Source organism: Tilletiaria anomala (genome assembly GCF_000711695.1).
Source record: "Tilletiaria anomala UBC 951 chromosome Unknown K437scaffold_23, whole genome shotgun sequence".
Classification (NCBI taxonomy): Eukaryota; Fungi; Basidiomycota; class Exobasidiomycetes; order Georgefischeriales; family Tilletiariaceae; genus Tilletiaria; species Tilletiaria anomala.
Genome location: NW_013546999.1, coordinates 22605 through 40621, shown reverse-complemented (window position 1 = coordinate 40621; position 18017 = coordinate 22605). Strand labels below are relative to the sequence as shown.

General features: G+C 54.8%; 6 protein-coding genes across 6 annotated transcripts; 4 read left to right on the top strand and 2 right to left on the bottom strand.

Annotated features, from left to right (window-relative positions):
• Positions 1-644: 644 nt before the first annotated feature.
• Positions 645-1354, top strand: K437DRAFT_81095 (uncharacterized protein). Its single transcript, XM_013388762.1, has 3 exons — positions 645-658; positions 747-886; positions 1045-1354. Exons 2-3 carry the CDS (start codon positions 832-834, stop codon positions 1269-1271), a joined length of 282 nt encoding a protein of 93 aa, XP_013244216.1. The 5' UTR covers positions 645-658; positions 747-831; the 3' UTR covers positions 1272-1354.
• A 4987-nt stretch (positions 1355-6341) lies between these two features.
• Positions 6342-7776, top strand: K437DRAFT_255399 (DUF858-domain-containing protein). Its single transcript, XM_013388761.1, has 3 exons — positions 6342-6833; positions 6903-7579; positions 7646-7776. Exons 1-3 carry the CDS (start codon positions 6414-6416, stop codon positions 7659-7661), a joined length of 1113 nt encoding a protein of 370 aa, XP_013244215.1. The 5' UTR covers positions 6342-6413; the 3' UTR covers positions 7662-7776.
• A 36-nt stretch (positions 7777-7812) lies between these two features.
• K437DRAFT_293789 (glycoside hydrolase family 16 protein) lies at positions 7813-9426 on the bottom strand (the record flags this gene model as incomplete). Its single annotated transcript, XM_013388760.1, has 4 exons — positions 8849-9426; positions 8659-8746; positions 8495-8595; positions 7813-8448 (listed from the first exon to the last, which is right to left on the bottom strand). The coding sequence occupies exons 1-4, from the start codon at positions 9089-9091 to the stop codon at positions 7813-7815; spliced, it is 1068 nt and encodes a 355-aa protein (XP_013244214.1). The 5' UTR covers positions 9092-9426.
• A 1378-nt stretch (positions 9427-10804) lies between these two features.
• K437DRAFT_277999 (cytochrome b5) lies at positions 10805-11426 on the top strand (the record flags this gene model as incomplete). The annotated part of the gene is made up of 2 exons (XM_013388759.1): positions 10805-11056; positions 11169-11426. 2 exons carry the CDS (start codon positions 10805-10807, stop codon positions 11424-11426), a joined length of 510 nt encoding a protein of 169 aa, XP_013244213.1.
• Positions 11427-12731: 1305 nt separating this feature from the next.
• On the top strand, positions 12732-13883 carry K437DRAFT_208369 (acid protease; the record flags this gene model as incomplete). Its single annotated transcript, XM_013388758.1, has 2 exons — positions 12732-12814; positions 12908-13883. Coding segments are annotated over 2 exons (1059 nt in total), but the record flags the coding sequence as incomplete, so codon positions are not given.
• An 854-nt stretch (positions 13884-14737) lies between these two features.
• K437DRAFT_255393 (uncharacterized protein) lies at positions 14738-17706 on the bottom strand. Its single transcript, XM_013388757.1, has 2 exons — positions 16908-17706; positions 14738-16828 (listed from the first exon to the last, which is right to left on the bottom strand). The coding sequence occupies exons 1-2, from the start codon at positions 17619-17621 to the stop codon at positions 14897-14899; spliced, it is 2646 nt and encodes an 881-aa protein (XP_013244211.1). The 5' UTR covers positions 17622-17706; the 3' UTR covers positions 14738-14896.
• Between the last annotated feature and the right edge of the window lie 311 nt (positions 17707-18017).

Here is an 18017-nt window from a genome sequence, read left to right as displayed (position 1 = left end):
TACCTTACATTGCTGACGGAAATGTTGCACCCAGCAGACTAGCTGACGCGAAGAAGAACAGGATGCGCGAGGCAGGGAACGGGATAAATATCAAACATGCAAATTACAAAAAAAAGAATCCGAAATCTGGAAACACATGCGGATACCAGACACGATTTTCCCCAAACCAGTGAGAGTATGCACTTGTGCGCGCTTGAGGAGTTCTAAGTGAGCGTCAGAACATTTGAACGAGCGTGCGAATTCGGGGGCCATGTGAGGGACGCCAGAATCTGGGAGGGCCGAGTTACCACGGCCCTAGAATGAGGGCTCTCCTTCGAGCAGGAAGCAGACTTGCAGTAGCCCTGAGAGTCAGTGATGTAGTTAGGCCCATCCTGGCCGCCGACCTTGGTGAAGGCCGGGTTATCAAGGCACTTGGAGAAAAGAACCCACCTGAGCTGGCCCTTGACTTAGTACTGCTGAGTCAAAGGGGGAAGCCCAGACGGAGTCTGTCCGTCAGGGCAAAGCGCCGAAATGATGAGGAATCAAATACTGCCAAAGGAGCGTGAGTATGCCTATTGCCTGTTCTCAATTAGGATCCTATGTTGTCTATGCATACCTGGTAGAGAGTGACGAAGATGCAGCCGGAAACCTTGTCTCACGAAGCAAGGAAATCGTTAAGGTGGGTGACAAGCTGAAAGTGACAAGGTCCATGTCAGTGAAACGAACTGTCTGTTATGCGAACTTGAGCATTTGAACTCACAACGTAGATCAGGTAAAAGGAGTCGGATTCTTAATCTCATACGATCTTTCCGGCGTAGACGCCCGAGGTAAGTGTAGTCACGTAGTTGGTCTATGTCTACTGGTATTGATCCATGCAAGGGGGGTTGGAAGTGTTGCACGTTGCCAAGTGGGTTTTGTAAGGGTTATGGAGCATGGGTGGTTGTTGAAGAGCAGAGTTACGAGAAAGAAGTCAGAAGACGATCCAGAGAAAGACAAGCCGCCGTACGAAGCGATGCTCATCCAGCCTGGAAGAAGGGAATGAAATTGGCGCATGCTCACTGGCAGGACACCTTGTTACCAGAGCCAAAGGAGGGCAACCTGGGGATCTTTGTGCCGCACCAGGCAGTTACGGAGCCGTGGGGTCACGGAGCGATAGGCTCCTGGACATGAGACGCACACTGGCTGAACTAGTTTCCAGAGTTATCGAAAGGGTTCAGCAAGGGGGTAGCGGCGGCGACTGCCGTGAAAGTGGCAACAATGGCAACAGTGATGACCCATATGATGGATGGTAGAAGTTATATACTAAGGAAGAGGCGACGAGGTTTGAAGCTTGGTACTGGGTAAATCGAGAAGTTGATTGGTGGGCGGATGGAATCTTGGATAACCCGTCAGATGGCTCTCTTTTCATGCTTTCCAAACTTCATTCTTTCCTTTAGGAATCCCCTTGGTAAGTTATTTCTAGCGAAGAGGCCGGCGGATGTTGAAGGCGTTCAAATATCGGAACCTGAGCTCTAATATGTCAGCTCGTTCAGGCTGCCAGTGAAGGGGATGTTCGAGCAGCATGATGGACGAGATCAATGGAAGTAGGTGGAAGATTTGGCCGACGTTTTTTCGTGACACAAGATCCCATGTTAACATCTGGGGGTTACGATATCAAATCAGAGACGCTGCAAACGAGAGCACCAGATACTTTAACAAAAGATGCGTCTGATATGCGCGCGTCTCGACGCTCGCAGCCCACGACAGCCCCATGGTGAACCACTTTCATTCATCTAGCCACTCTTCATGTAGCAAATAATTGAAGGTTGAAAGCTTGAAAAGCACATTACACGTTCTACGTAAGCCGGCGTGCTTGATCTCAAGTGGACAAAGCTCGAAGCCCGCGGTTCGGTAACATGAGTGCTGTTGAAATCAAAACGTAACTCCTAGTGACTTGGTCAATCTGGGGTGCATGACTGCATCCATATTGCATAGTGGGGGCACGTCACGTCATTGCCGCATATATATTGGCCATGTGACAATCTAACATAATGTGCAAATGACAAGGTTGAATATTGATGGGCAAACGGGACCTGACTAGGATCTGGACGAAGACTGGAGCGCTTGCCCGTGGTGACTCTTGTATGTCATGTATGTACAAGTGTTGATGCAGGTTGAGACACTCCCGAGATATTCCCAAAATATAGAGTCATGGACGAAAAGAAGAGGAAATAAAGGAAGATAGCAACCACGGACTTCGTTGGCGTCGCTTTTCGCCGGTCGACCGTCCGTTAAACTTTCTTTTCGCTTTCGCTGGAGAGGCTCTCCACCGCTGCACATCTAGTGCGAAGTACTTATCGGCCTGTCTCAGCGAGCATCAATAGCCGAAAGGCCCTGCACTTTCATAACTTCGATATACACACTTCACATAAACACTTTTCACTTCCAGGCTGCAGGTCCACTTAGCGTTCCTGATGTACTATTTGCTGCTTTGACGTGATGAGCTGCACTTCCTCCACTTCCATCCCAGATAGATAAGCCCAACAGCAACGAACAGTGACTTGTCTATCAACCATAGTGATCGAAAGATTAATTGACATGCATGCAACCGGTGGGAGCTTGAAACATGTGTGTGCGCAGCGCAAGTCACGTAGGCACATAAAGGAGGGTTGTACAATACAAGCTGCACAAGCTGACAGAACAGGGCTTGCGCCAAACCGACGGTAGTACATATTTTATTGCGCCCCGTCGAACTTGAATGATTGATCCGAACCTGTCCGAAAGAGCTACCTGAATTGCAACATGTACGAATGTACATAATAAATAAAACTTGGGTACATTGGGTCGTGAGGCGTCATGTACAAGTGATTGACATTCGAATATCTATATCTTGGAAAATTCAAACTGTGCCAAGTTGCGCAGCGCCGTAGCCCGTCCAGAGCTGTTGGCTGCCAGGTGGTCCCCGCTCGTCGGCCCGGTGTCTGCATCTCGCCAGACGCACAGTCTTCCATTCCCTGCAGCTGCATGTTGTGTAAAAGTATATATATGTACGTCACAGAACAAACTGCCGAAATTACGACATCAGGTGAAATGCCAGAGGTGTCAGATGATAAATATGGCAACACCCCTAAGTTCCAAAATGCCTCAGCTTAGAAGTGCATTGATTGATTCAAGAATGCGATCTTCAGGCATGTCCAGCCACCCAAGGACCATCCTCAGAAGGCAACATTTCTAACCAACAACGGACTTTAAGGATGCATTCACATTTTATCAGAGCAACCCAGAAAGTGTACATACTAGACTGCAGTATACTGCTGTCCGCTACATTCTACCAGACCCCAAAACTACCTCCACTCATCCACCAGATCCGCGCCGGGCTGCTCAGCGGTACTTATAATCAATAACGTTGCCTACATACTATTTTGACTACGTAGAGCAGTCAGGAGCAGCCATGGGAACAGCCACTGGACAGCCTACAAGCATAGATCGGTCTAGATAAAGTTTAGTGCCTTTAAGAGCGTGCAGGCGTCCAAAAATATTAGACATATAACGCTTTCACATCTGATCCGTGTCATCGGTCGAAACGGATCGTTAATCAGTTTCGCCTTTCGGCACATCTTTTTTTGATTTTTGAGGCCCACCAGTCCACAGCACATGTATATGATACACACGATTGCTTTTTCTTGCTGCTAACTCTGCAGCGTCGAACGTGTGACTGATCGACGGGGTGTTGCTTGTATGATCATAAGTTTATAGCGGTCCCGCCTGGTCCAGCTCTGCAAGATGCCGAAGTCGCCCCTAGACCCCCAGATCACCTACCGCCTACGGTCAGCGCCTCAGCGGCGAACATTCGGTCGGTCGACGTTCTTTACCATTCACTAACCACTACTAAGCTATTTCATCAATCAATACCCGTCATTGCTATTATGAGGCCAGTATTCAGTATGTAACCAGTGGCTAGATTGTAACAAATAGCAAATTCCATCGGTCCCCCAATGGACCATGGACAGCCTTTGTCATATGGACTTTGGACCCCCTTGGGAACTAGAGAATTCTCGTGGAAAGAAGCTTTTCGAAGCCTCTTGACGCATTAGTGGGTCTAAGTAGCGCCTCTTCAGCGATTCCCCCGAGCCCACATAGATCCGCTTCCGCCCGGTGCTCATCCATGCAGATTGCAGGGTACAGACAGGCCAAGCCTTCAAGAGTAGTACAATAATCGAGATCTCCTCAATGCCTCCATTGTATCGTCTCTTCACTTTCCATCGCTGGTTTCCTGTTCGCTTCTGAGTTGCTGCTTGGCAATTCAATGCAAGCTTCGAAGCACCCCAACATGCAACAAGCATCCAAGTGTGAAAGCTTCTACATCAAACTTCGATTTCGGCTCACCTGATGATCTCAACGCAGGCCGCAGCTACCAGGGACGGGACGTATATGGCATAAAGCAACTTCTTGGCTGAAATGATCGCGGATCTCCACCCCAAAATCCAGTCCTTCGTGTAGTCAGAGCAGAACCTGCCTACATGGATATCCCGCGGGGGAAAATCGACCCTTTGATCATGAGACTTGGATTTCTGGATTTTACATTTGACCTGTGCAAGCGTTCGGCTGCATTTCCAGATCTTTACTGTCCTGACAGGGGGCACACTGTGAGCACATCCTGACAATAGGGCAGTACTTTTAGTAGCTCAGCAGCAACCCGTTTAACTTGCTTATAAAGAAACTGGGAGCATACGAGGGGCTCTCCAGTGTCCTCCGCTCAGCACTGATTCCTTTTCAGCCATCTCCTCTCCGCCTTCGCGCCCAGCTTCATCTTCTCAGCATCCTTCATTTCGCACCAACTGCGTTTCTTCTCCGTGTCTCTATCAATGTGAAGTTCACCGTCGTTTCTGGCCGCTTTGCCTTTACCACATGCTCGCTCGGTGCAAGTCTAACTTCCCCCTAGGAGACTTTTGAGCTTCGTCGTGGGTCCAAGATACTCTATTTTGGGCACTGTCACGGTGGTGGCCCCCGCTGGAGTGGCAGTCCTGTTCATACCAGCAAGAACTACGGCAAGAATGACTGTACCCTCGGCTGGTCTAACTGCCTCATCTTCCCCCTCTGGGTCACAGTGACCACGGCACATGCAAGAGGCACTCGTCAGATCACTTCTTCCATTGTAGTAACAAGCCTTACCTCAAATCCCGCAAGGGCCCGAAGACTCCCACGGAGCCCAAGCTTTCCAGCCCACCCAAACGTGATGGCGAATAAAATGGACGGGGTCAAACTACAAGGATGTTGTCAGGTCGAGGGTTCTACATGCGTCAGATCGTTGGTACTGCAGCGAGCGACAACTCGCCTTAACTGATCTACGGTTTAGTCACTTCTGTGTACAACTGCTTAGTCACTTGCGACAAGGTGCTGGCTTCGACCACGCTATCACCTATCAGGTAGCATGAATCCTTGTTATCCCATCCAAGCCAATGAGCAGTAAGCTTACTCACGTCACTTCCACCCATTGAACTTGTCATTCAAGAATTTTAACCTGAAGGAGAGGTTCGTCTTCCCCTTTCGGCTGAGCAACAACACGTCAAGGGCTAGCTCACTTGCGCACTTTCTCCGATTACCTCGGAGGCGACTCGCCCACTACCTTGACCAAAACGACCCTTCGTACATCAATGACTCCAAGGGAAGTCTGCAAGAGCGACAACTGTATCTAAATCTTTGCTTCTTCGTTGACCTAACGTATTTCCAAATCATATATCATAGCTTGCTCTGCCATCCTTTGCTCGTAGCCGCACCATTCGCTGCCCCTTTGGGTTCGCAACTCCGTGTAGTTACAAGCCCTTGTAGCACATTCCAATACCCCCACCTTACAAAAATACATATAACATGCGTGAATCATGACACTTTCATTTTGGAAAGCCGCCTACGAGACTGTCAAGACGTGCCTCGCCACGCTACCGATTGCTGTTCAACGTATAGAAGAGCCACCAGTACAATATAACCGCGCTCGGGCACCAGTCTCCATGTGATAAATTGACATAGCAGCGAGACTGTGGGCCATCGTACACACTTAGTGACCGGGGAACGGTCCATACAGGGAAGGTTTGCATAAGGCACTGACTCAAGATGGATCACGGATTGTGTGCTGAAACACAGGTGAAGAGTTGAAAGCCTGAGAGTGAGAGATGATCATATAGCAAATGTCAGGCAGGTTGTCGATCGGCCACTTGAGAATCTGGTTGTTTTGCTTGGGAAACTACGCCGACGTTTTTTGATACGATGCAGTGTATATTACGTAAACAAAAGTTGAAAGTGGCCTTGGGGAACTGACCAAGAGCAGAGGGTGAGCTGCCTTGATTCTCGTGTGCGACACCATCCGTTTTCATCACCTGTCCCCTTCGGCTCTTCTGCGCGCTTCCCGGCTTGCACATTGATCGAGTGGTCTGCAGTACATACCTGGACATCTCACGCGCATGGAGCACCGATTTCAACGTGCACAGGGCTCAGCGGCTGTCATGTCGGCGTCGCAACAAGTTGTTCGAGTCGTGCACCCCGTGCCCAACATCGCGAAGGGTGTAGAGTACTGGCAAGGTGTGCCAGCGACGGTTGATGGAGTACTTGGCGGCTATGGTCTCGGCACCCTCCCGCGCGTTGACTCGCTAGGATCACGGCAATTCCTACTCAAGCATCTCAAACGACTTGGCAACATTGCGCCTGCTAGCGCGGATCCGGCCGCATGGATGGAAGAGAAGGTCCGCTGGAGGGGCGGAGAGTCGAGCAAGGGTCGGGCTGTAACGCGTGCACTTGACTGTGGTGCCGGAGTTGGCAGAGTCACGGAAACGGTCTTGCTTCCGCTTGTTGACGAAGTCCACCTTGTCGAGCCTGTTGTGAAGGTGCGAAAAAATAGTGTCCGTGCAGATCGCGCGAGTGCTGATGACAGTCTGCGCTTCTTGTCCTTTCAGTTTCTCCTCGAAGCAAAGAAGCGTTCGTCGACCTGGAAACCGATGAAGCTGCACCCGGAACAGCAGCCTTTTAATGCGTGTAAGGTCGTACACTTTCATGAGGCGACCCTGCAACTATTTGACCCTCGGAACCCGTACGCTCCACCGTCTGCCAAGGCGACTGGCAAGCGAAAAGCGCATCCCGATGGACCGCAGACGCCAAATGAGTCCGCTTTAGTAGCTGGCATCGAACCTGCAATTACCCCTACAGTTTCAATTGCTGGAGACGTAGGAGAGGACCGGTCATCAGGGGAGGCAGGTGCTGTCCTCGACGAGGTCGAGTATGACGTTGTTTGGATACAATGGTGCCTGCAACACTTATCGGACTCGGACCTGCTCTCCTTTCTCAAGCGCTGCAAGCAGTCGCTGAAGCCGGCCAAGGACTCTGCAAAAGTACCAAATGGCAGCACGCAGCCTGAATGGGCAGAGTCGGAGCGGACGGGAGGGATGATCTTCGTTAAGGAGAACGTATGCGGGGAGAATGAAGATGGCTCGGAACGGAGCATATGGGACAACGAGGACCATTCAATTACGCGCTCTACGAACGCATATGAACGGGTCTTTCGGGAGGCAGGCCTTGATATTGCGGATTGTCAGGTGCAGCATGGCTTGCCCGACGAGCTCTTTGTGGTCAAGATGTGAGTTGGCACATGACGATCGCCCAAATGAGGAATTGAAACCTGACGGTTCTACCATTCACTCAGGTGGGCACTTCGATAAAAGGAATCGGCCTGAGGAATGACATGCTGATGTAAGATACATGGGTAGAAACGGATGCGATCAAGTGCCCGTGCACCAAAAAGGAGGCGCCAATAAGTCAGTGCACTTCGGAACGATGGAGACATTTACATTTGGTTATGCGACAGACTATCTAGATAAGCCAAGAGACGACGAATCCCGCACAGAGAACGGCGCCAAGTGCGCCGACCCCGACGTGAAGGTGGGCTGCGGCGCTTGCACTTTCCGTGGCCGTGTTGGGCGAGATGGCAGCATTGGCATTACCTCCTGTGCCAAAGACTCGCACGTCGTTGATCCCCCAGTACGATTGGTTGTAGCTGGAGCCGTTGTACCCCACCTGGTAAGAGCAAGCGGTGTACTGAAGGTTGCAGCCGCTCTGGTTGTACGTACTTCCTGCCCAGTCGCCGCACGGCGTGATATCCAGCACCAAGCTCTGCTGCCCGAAATTCGAATGGCATATGTTAGCGATCGGCATGTCCACCGCGGGCGTGCCCCACGTTGACGGATCGACAGACTGGCTGCCGACTTTCAGATCGGTGGGCACGCTGGACTGCGGCCAGTACCAGACGCACACACCGTGGCCTGCTGACCCCATCGACCGCTCAGTAGCAAAAACACCGCCGCCGGCTTGATTCAATTCGGTGCCCCATGTTGGTACAACTGCGCTGCTCCCGGTGATAGTGGCCTGATTCATTTCGACTCTGCAACCGTTGTTACCGGTCGAATAGTCGACTGTACAGTTCGCGTAGGATGTGATACCGCTCTGTTGCTGTTTCGAAGTCGTCAGAACGCAATCGCCGCCGGTGTGCACAGACAAGGTTTCCGTGGAATTGGTCATTCGCATTCTCTAGAATGTCAAATTCGCCGCCCTTTGGATAACTGGCGGTGTCCGGGTTGACCAACCAGAATGCGGGCCCTGTGAGAGGTGGCAGTGTGTCAACGCCGACGGAAAACTGCGCGCGATGGGGTTTCGACTCACAGACCGAGCATCCAGTGGGAACATGCGTGACATCGCTGAAGAAGAAAGGGGCTGGCATCAGTACCGCGCCATGGTTGTTCTTGGCCACCTGTGGATCGGCTCATATGACGAAAATACCGTCCTCAAGGGTCTGCTTTGAAGACATGCGAACGCTTGGACGACCTTCTAATTACACTTCCGTCGTGTCCACCTGCAGGTGGAAGAGGCCCTTGCTGTCTACATAAGTCACGTTGGACGACTGTGCTGCCGATTTACCAACATACTTGACGAGACCATTGCTGGGATCCTTGGCAGTGGCGTTCGTGTCGCCCCAGTAGTCAAAATTGGCCATAAACTCGCTGCCTTGGTATGTAGTGCTCAAGTTCCATACATCTGCCAGGACCCTAGGGGCGAGCAAGGCGCCGACGCCGAGCGCGACCGTAATGGAGAACATCTCGCCGAAATAAAGAACGTGGTTTCAGTCACACCGCAACAGCAGCTCAAAACGCAAGGCGAGAGCGTGGACGGAGACAGGGGAACGGCGGTGCGACGCAAACGATCAAAAGTATCGAGTTTGAGTATATATGCGTCCAGATGATACAGTATCAGGTACGTGGGACAGTCGTCGCAGCTGTAGCTCAGGGGTGTGGCATCGCGGGGCTTCATTTAAAGGAATGGTTTCTTCGCTCTTCCGGTTCCCGTCCCGTGTCATCGCAGCACTTCTCAGCGTCATGCTGTGGTTGGGAAGAGACAACCGCTCACAAGGCTCTCTGACCTCGGCAAATGAATCTGCAACCTGACCGCATCCCCCCTCCCCCGGCACTCTTTTGCTGTTAATGTGCGGCCGAGTGAGTTATATGGCCGGCCTTGCTACCGAACGAATCATTTGTCCGATCACTTTTCTGTGGCTTCTGCGTCGGCAGGCAACGGAAGAGGGTTCGAGTGCCCAGCGCCAAACGGCTCCCTCACACCACTGCAGTCTGGTCGCCAGACCCTATTCCGTCTTATAGACTAAGCACGTCCATCAAACTCTCATAGTCACACTGCTCACAAAGACCGAGAGGCGAGCGCCCAATATCTTATGTAAATGCTTTCCGACGGCGGGCACCAGCGCATTTAATTAGTGCCTTTTGAGAGTAACAGGCAGAACAGTGAGTGAACAGGCAGTACGCGCCATCAATTGAAACTGGGTGCAACATTCAGCTTGAAACTTCTGGCTTGATATTTGATGCCTGGCGCTAATTCGACCTCCTGGAAGTCTGAAGCCTTTCAAAAAGGTCGGAATGATGAGGCTTTGAGCGTAGTTTCCGCTGAGACATAAACCCTACATCTGGCGCGTGGCAGACCGCGAGCAACCGGCTTCGAACGCTCTCACCAAGAGTCACCATTAGACGTCCCATACTACATTTGACTCCGGGGGCAGCGCATACAGCGCCTGGCGCCACCTCAAGCAGCAAATTTGGCGTCTTAGAGCGCTCGGAATTCGGAGAAGATGGATAGAGAAGGCTCATTCGCCCGAGACGCAGCGGAGGATGACGACGACGATCACTTCGAAGATGCGGTCGACTGCCTTCCTGAGCTGCGCATAGATGCAAGTGAGACAAATGGCGAATCACTCGCTGGGAGCAGCCGCATGGGCCGTAAACACACGTCGACAGCCAAAGCAGGCCTCCCCCTGGAAGGCCTTACTTCAAGCAAAACAAGAAGCGAGAATCATGACCCTCTAGTTCGCGCCGTACCAGATGAGATCGATGACGAGCCGCCAGCTTTCCCTGCGCTTAATGGGCCGCAGCGGAGTCTCGCGGGAAATGTGAACTCTTTGTCCGCTTCCAGTAGCCGAGCGCCGGCACTCGCACCAGAACTCGCATCGGGACCGAGTGTTACTGTCTCCAAACCTGGGTGGAATTCATCGCCTGCCCAGCTCGATCAGGATATCAACGGAGCGGCGGCCGCGTCATCATCATCATCACCGCCACCATTCGCTTCACCTTCGTCGACTAGATTGGCATCGCTACGCGAGGTCTTAGGTGTGCCATCCTCACAGGCATCAGCCACGCCATCAATAGACACTCCGGCAGGAACATCAACGGCCCCAAAGGCGCCCGCAACGCGGAGCACCCTAGAAGGAGGGCTGGCGGTACCTGCAGGGGTAGGCGGTGGCGGTCTCATGCCGCCGCCTCGAACGACCGCAAACTCAGCGCCAGCAGGCGTTGGCGGCGCATCCGGCGCATCTCTTCCTGTGCATTCATCGTTGGCGGCATCGCTGCGGGCACCTCCAACGCAGGCGTCAGCGAGCAGCGGCCTCGTTGTCAGAAGCGGGACAGGCATTGCGCCCGGTAGCGGAAGGAAGAAGGTCGTTCTTGAGCCGGGATACGGGCCGCTTGACTGGGCGCGGCTGAAGAGCAGCAGTGACTTGAGAGTGAGGACGCGCAAGAAAATGCTTCCACAATGTCTTCCATGGTGTTGATTCTCACCCTGCCGGGCCTCTGCTTCTTCTCCCCCTTCTTCCTTTTGACACAACACCAATGCAGGGCGGAATCACGCAGTTGCGTAAGATCACACCCACAGAGCTCAAGGCGCACGCTAACGCCGAGGACGCGTGGTCCGCTTTCCATGGCAAAGTGTACAACATCACGCCCTACCTGCGGTATCACCCGGGCGGTGTCAAGGAGCTGATGCGCGTCGCGGGAAGGGATGGGACGCGCCTGTTCATGCTCACGCACTCGTGGGTCAACATCGAGGCAATGATCGACAGCACGATGGTTGGCTTTCTGGTTCCGGACGGGTAGGGCTGTGAGAGTGCATGCATGTATTTTAGTTATCGCCGGTGGCAACGCGGAGAATGGGATGAACGTCAAGCGACAAGCATGAGGCAAGGATGCGATGCCTGTGATCAATAAAGCAGACGAAAAGGATGGAGGAGGATGAACTCCACAGCGCACTGGATCACTGCGAAAGCGAGGATGCTGATCGAGTCTGCAGTACATCAGAGAGCGTAGAATGCACACATGTAAAGACCCGAAACTAGCTCTCACATGTGCACTGCTCGACTGAAGGGCACATTCAGTCGACACCGCACAACTCAGTGCTCCAACGTGCACAAAAGGTGCCACGCTAAGAGTGGCCCACAGCCCGATGATGAACGTCAGCCCCAGCACACCATTGAGCAAGGACGGTGTGGCACAGTGCCCAGCCGCTCAACTGACTCTTGGGGTGCCCGGACGCGGCCACTGTGAATGGAATATGTCGGAGCACAAGAGTCTGCTGTTGCGGCACTGCCCCTTCTGCATGTGGTGAAGTTGAGTCAGCAGTGCCGCCAGGGCATGGAAGAAGTGTGATCAACAACCGCACTCACACACTATTAGGCACAGCACGGCACATATTCCGTCATCCTCCTGATCATCATCATCGCATCGTCAATTTATCATCTTGCTCTCCCGCTCTCTCTGTGCCTAATGGTCGGCCCACTCCGAATCTAACAACATCACGCTCAGCAGCATCCCCCCATTCTCAACCCAATCTCAATCGTCGCCGGGCATTTTATATACCTCTACCCATCTCCAGCCGGAGCATCACAACCAGAACCTGCTCCACTGCAAAAGCACTAGAACCGCATTAGCGGGCTGCTGAGCAGCTTCACCCAGTTCGCTCACCATGCACACTTCTGCTCTCACGCTCGCCGCGCTCTCTGCCATCGGCTGTGCATCAGCGGCAGTCGTACACCCTGCAGCAGAGCTGCCAGCAGCGGGCCCCCTCGCCAAGCGAGACAGCACTGGCAGCAGCAACAGCAGCGGCAACATCAGCAAGCGCTCCATCTCCTTTCCGCTCTACAAGTACGACAAGCACCAGGCACTCAACAAACGTGCCGGTCGCACCCCGGAACAGGTCTTTGCCCACGCCAAGAGCCAAAAGGACTACATCATCAACAAATGGAGCCATGCGTTCGACGCCAACGCCACCTATAGCCGTTCCCAGAAGAGGCAGATTGTCGGTCTCACCGATGTCGGCCCGGACACGTGAGTTGCGACCAGGAGTTTGAATAGACCCAACGTCCTGACGTGCTCCGGCCTGGCTTCTGCAACGCACCCTCGCGCAGCTACTACTTTGCTCAGGTCTCGTTTGGCACGCCAGCACAGAACCTTGCCATTGTCCTAGATACCGGTAGCGCTGATCTTTGGTGAGTGATGCTACCGAGAGAGATGACTCCGGATGTTCACAGAGGCACCCTGGCTAACGTGAAACACTTGCTTCCTTTGTTCTGTGCCCTCAGGGTCGCCGCGAGCGAGTGCACGTCAACCAACTGCAACGGCCTGGCCAAGTTCAACGAGGGCACCTCCAGCTCATACCAAAGCTCTTCCCAGCCATTCACGGTGACTTACGGCCAAGGTGCCGTGCAGGGCCACATGGCCGCCGACACGATCTCCCTTGCCGGATATTCCGTCGCCTCGCAGAGTTTCGGCGTGGCGACCGATCTAGCGGACAACACGATCGATGCGCCCGCCTCTGGCCTCATGGGCATGGGCTTCCAAGAGCTCAGCGCCGCCGGCGTCACGCCGTTCTGGCAGGTGCTGGCCAAGCAGAACAAGTTGCCTACGAACGCATTCACGTTCCAGCTTGCGCGGAATCAGCAGGTGACGACCGCGACGCAGCAGTCGCCCGGCGGTGTCTTCACACTTGGTGAGATCGACTCGAACCAGTACTCGGGCTCGATCAACTACGTCGGCATCCCCACTCAGATTCAGCCGTTCGGCTACTGGGCCATTCTGCTCGACTCTATCGCGCTCAACGGCTCGCCCATATATCCGAACAAGATCGCCGCGATCGACACGGGCACAACGCTGATTGCTGTGCCGATGCAAATCGCCTCGTCGCTCTACACGTCCATCGAGGGCGCTCAGCCGGTCTCGGAGTTGGGCCAGGGCTACTACGCGTACCCTTGCAGCTCGACCATCAAGCTCACCTTCACCTTTGGCGGGCAGCACTACTCAGTCAACCCACTGGACTTCTCCGCAGGCGCCGTCGACAACGCTGGCAGTTACTGTCTCGGCTCCGTCTTTGGCATCGACACGGGTAACTCCGCGCCCCCATACATTATTGGCGATGCCTTCCTCAAGAACGTCTTCTCCGTCTACCGCGCCAACCCGCCAAGCGTCGGCTTCGCCAGCCTCAAGGGCAGCTCCGCCCAGACTGCTGCGACCACCGGCGACCTCGTGATGGCCACCGCGTCACCCTCCGCCCAAAGCGTTGGCGCCGGTGGTGACACCACCGGCATCCCGGGGCAGTACACGCGCCAGCCGGCGCGGGCGGCCACTGGCACGAGCATCTACTACGCATCAGGCGTCAGCTCCCCGAGCGCAGCAGGCAGCAACGTCGGAAGCAACCCCACCCTCGGATCGATCAGCGGCGCCAGCAGGGGAGGCCACGCGGGCGCAGGCGTCGCTTCACCCGCGCTCGGCGTCGGCGCCCTCGTCATCTCCCTCCTCAGCGCTGCTGCCGGCGTGCTCCTTTCGTGAGCGGCAGCAACAGCAGCAGCTGTTGCCCCGGCTCTCCGTTCATCTGACCTGACAACTAATGTTGTGTACGCATCGCTTGTCCATCTGCTTCATGGATTGCACTAAACATCGCTCACTACAAAACGCTGGCATCAACGGACAATGCGAGACGTTTCAAATTTGATGAACAAAATAATCATCTCATGGCGCGCGCCATTCTCGCGCACGCCAGATTATCTAATGAGACTTTAGACCAAACCCGGCGCACCGACAAGGACGACGACGACCAGGACTCTTTCCCCATCTGGGGTCTTGCCTTTCTCTCTCTTTTGAACACGCGTATTCTTTATGTGCACTTTCGCCCTTGGATGTCTTTCCTTTCGGCGTTACCACCTGGCAGCAGCTACGTGTTCATAATCGCATTTGTTCAGCACCTACCCCCCTGTTCCACAAGACAAGCTACTAGATGGCCGCATTCGACCCTGCGCTCAATGAATGCACAATGATCTGTGTCTCCCTACCTAGTGTTCCTCATCGTGTCTACCCTGCTTCGTTCAGCAGTTGACTCGCATGCAAATTAGTGGCACAGAAGGAGTGAGTACGTTCGTGGGTATCATTGTCGCTTGTGTGATAGGTACAATACAGACGTAGCAGAATAAGACGAGCATTCTGGCAAAAGCCGAGCCAGCCCAGGGGGGGGTCGTGCTCGCGGGCTGCCCAGCACCCTCTCCCCCCAATCCCTTCTGCGCTCTCCTTCCATGCCGAATTCATCCACTCTTCTTTTCTGCCATCTCCGGCACCGCTGCCGCTGATGCTGCTACGCTTGGTATCGGTACCGGGCTCGCCGCGCCGCTCCTCTGGGCACAAGTGCCGGCGCCACCTCCGATCCACTCCCATACCCGCGCCCACTCGCCACGCCGCTGTGCCTGACGCGTGCGGACGTTGGCGTTCTCCTCGACGACCCTGCTGACCTTGGCCCAGAGGCGTTTGCGCGCCTTGGTCGAGTGCTCGCTAGCGAGCACGTGGTCGCGCAGCTGCGCCGTCGCCAAGAATGGCTCCGGGTGCAGCACCGGATGTACCGCATGGTTGTACTCCTGCTCCTGCAGGTGCTCGAGCGCGATCTGCACCAGCTCAGCGATTCGCTTCGACTCGCTCGCGCGCTGAGCCCAGTGCCGCCGCGTCCAGTCCAACAGGCCGAGCAGCGCAACAAGCAGCAGGCCGAACAGGCGAAAGCGCCGCAGGAAGGAATGCACGCGCAGACTCACAGAGCAGCTGAGCGACATGATGGCGCGCGGTGCGTACAGCAGATCCTGCTCATCATTGTCGACCAGCACGGAGACGCTGGACTCCTCGCCCAGCACCGCTCCGACAGCTCCCCTTGCCGTACTGTTGAAGGTGGGCCGCAAGCGCTTCACCTCGCTGCTCTTCTCGTACTCGCCCAGCGCCATGGTCCACAGCTGCTCAAAGTACTCATCATCCACCATGTCGCGGTCCATGCGCGCGTGCAGATCAGCCTTCAGCAGGACGGCCGGCAGCGCACCCGCCTCTTCGCGGTCCTTGGCGGCGGACAGCTTTCCATCCGCGATGGCTTCATGTGGCGACTGATACCCGCACAGGACTTGGCCGTGCCAATCAGCGAGGACGCGCTCCAGCTCTGAACCGAGCTCCAGCGCTAGGACGAGCTTGTGCGTGTCCGGCATGCAAGTAGGCGCGAGCCAGCTTAACGGCGCGAACGAGCGTAACACGGGTACCTTGCTGGTGAGCGATGCGGAGAGGAGAAAGTCGGAGGTGCTGCAGCGCACAAACGCTCCGTCTCGGCAATCAGCGTGGGCCGGACATGGGGTACACGTCTGTGGGAGCCAGCGATCTGGTACAAAGGAAGAGAGCGTAACGTTGAGAAGCTGGTCATCTCCTTCCTGGTTGAGGCCACCCCCTGTGCCATGTGCAGCTGCTTGGGCTGCCTGGCGCAACGCCTGCTGTGAAGCCAGTGCGCTGTTGGTATTGCTTCCTGTATCGCAGAAGCCAATGGTACGCGTCTCGAGCGTTGCGACGTAAAAGACGAAGAGGCTGTACAACGCAATGAAGCAGAGGCCGAGGCGCTGCAATCTTGCCCATCGTTCCTCAGCTCTTGCTGCTGCTGCTCCGCGTGTGTTTTTACCCGCGTGGCTAAAGACACTATGGCCGCCTCTCCGGCTCTTGCTATTCATGGGTGAGTCACCTTTCCAGAGGTTGGTGGTCTCATGCGACAAGCTTGACCTTCCGCCCTGTCGCTTGCGCTTCTCGCGGAGTGCGTGGATGGATGGACTAGGATCGGTATTGACGTCGAAGCTCGAGTCCACAGTTGTCGCCATCGAGTCTTCTGCGCCACCGCCAGCTGCATCGTCCTCTTCGTCCTGATATTCATCTCCACCCTCGTCATCTTCCTCGCCTGTCTCTTCTTCGCTTGCTTCCGCCGGGCTCACCCGCCCAGTGACGCTCCCCGCCACAGCGCTGCCGGCCGACACAATGCGACGTACGACCTGGCCGACAGCGCGCGGCGGGGTGCTCGCCGCGATGAGGGGATCCATAAAGTTGCGCAGAACTGGCAGTGCCTTGACCGCAGAAGCAGACGACGAAGACGAGCTCGTTTCAATACCAGGAGCTGCAGCACGTGGCGAATGCGCGGGTGTCCCACCCGCACGCACGCGCGCGGGAGCAGACTTTTGTTAAGCATGTGCGTATCACGTAGGTCAGTTGACTAATTCTGAAGACTTCGTAGCGTGGTAAAAGCCCGCTCACCTTTCGAGGCATCGTTCCCGACCCTGGCGCTGGACTGCCGCTCTGGAAGGGATTCGCGGTGGAAAAGTTGCTAATGTCGCCGTCATCATCATGATATTTGATATCCGGATTAAAAGTGACGCTGGTCCGCCGCTTGACGCTCTGGCTCTTCATTTTCTTCTTGTCGCTTCCAGAGTCTTCTCGATCACTGATGTTGCTTAAAATCGACTTCGGTTCGTTCGGCTTCTCTCGCTTGCGGGGCGATGACGACCGAGATCGTGTTGGGGACTTTCTCGAAGGCGAAGAGGCTGGGTGATCAATGTCTTTGGCCGCACTGGCGACGCGCGAACCCTTCCTTCCCCTAGGCCTGTCCATGCTAATCCTGCTCTCTGTTGTGCCACTTTCGCTTTCACTGCCGCCCTCGTTCACTGTTTGCCGCCTTTTGGAGTACGCAGCAGGCGAAGCAGCGATGGTGTGCACGCCATCGGCGCCGTCCCGCATGTCCTGTATGCCTGTCCCATCGGCTTTAGCGCTGCCATCTTTTAGCTTGCGCCTGCGAAGTTTCTCGCGCTGTGGGACGATGTGTACGCCGAATGCGTCGACCAGGTCAGCCTTGCGTGCCGTGGATGGAAGGACGATGCCGTTTTCGAAGAGGATCTGGCGTAGGCGCAGCATTGTCACCGACGACGCGCTGAAGCCATCTTCCAGGTAGTCGAGGCCGGCGGTGACGCTCATGATTTCAAACCTGCTTCTGCAAGGGAGAGTGCGCAGTGCTGGCAATGCACTTCGACTGCATGGCATGCAGCAACCTTGAAAAAGGTCGCAGTCGTGAAAAAGTGAGGAGTCTGTCAATCGATGCGGTCGCTTGTTTGCCTTTTGTGAGTCTCCCGTTCAACAAAATGAGACTTTCCACGCGTCGCGCCATCGTGGTTGCCGCGCATTTCATTCTTTCTGCCCAGCATGCTAAAAGAAATACATCACTGTTGGTTTCTGGAGATCGTGAGCCACATGGAGACGGGATGCTATGCAGTGACCAGCCGCTGCCTGCATGATGCGAGCAGAAGTAAGATGTGCAGTACACCCGCCCAGATCGACCGGATAGCCGGTCATCAGCGTATGAGTGCGCACCGC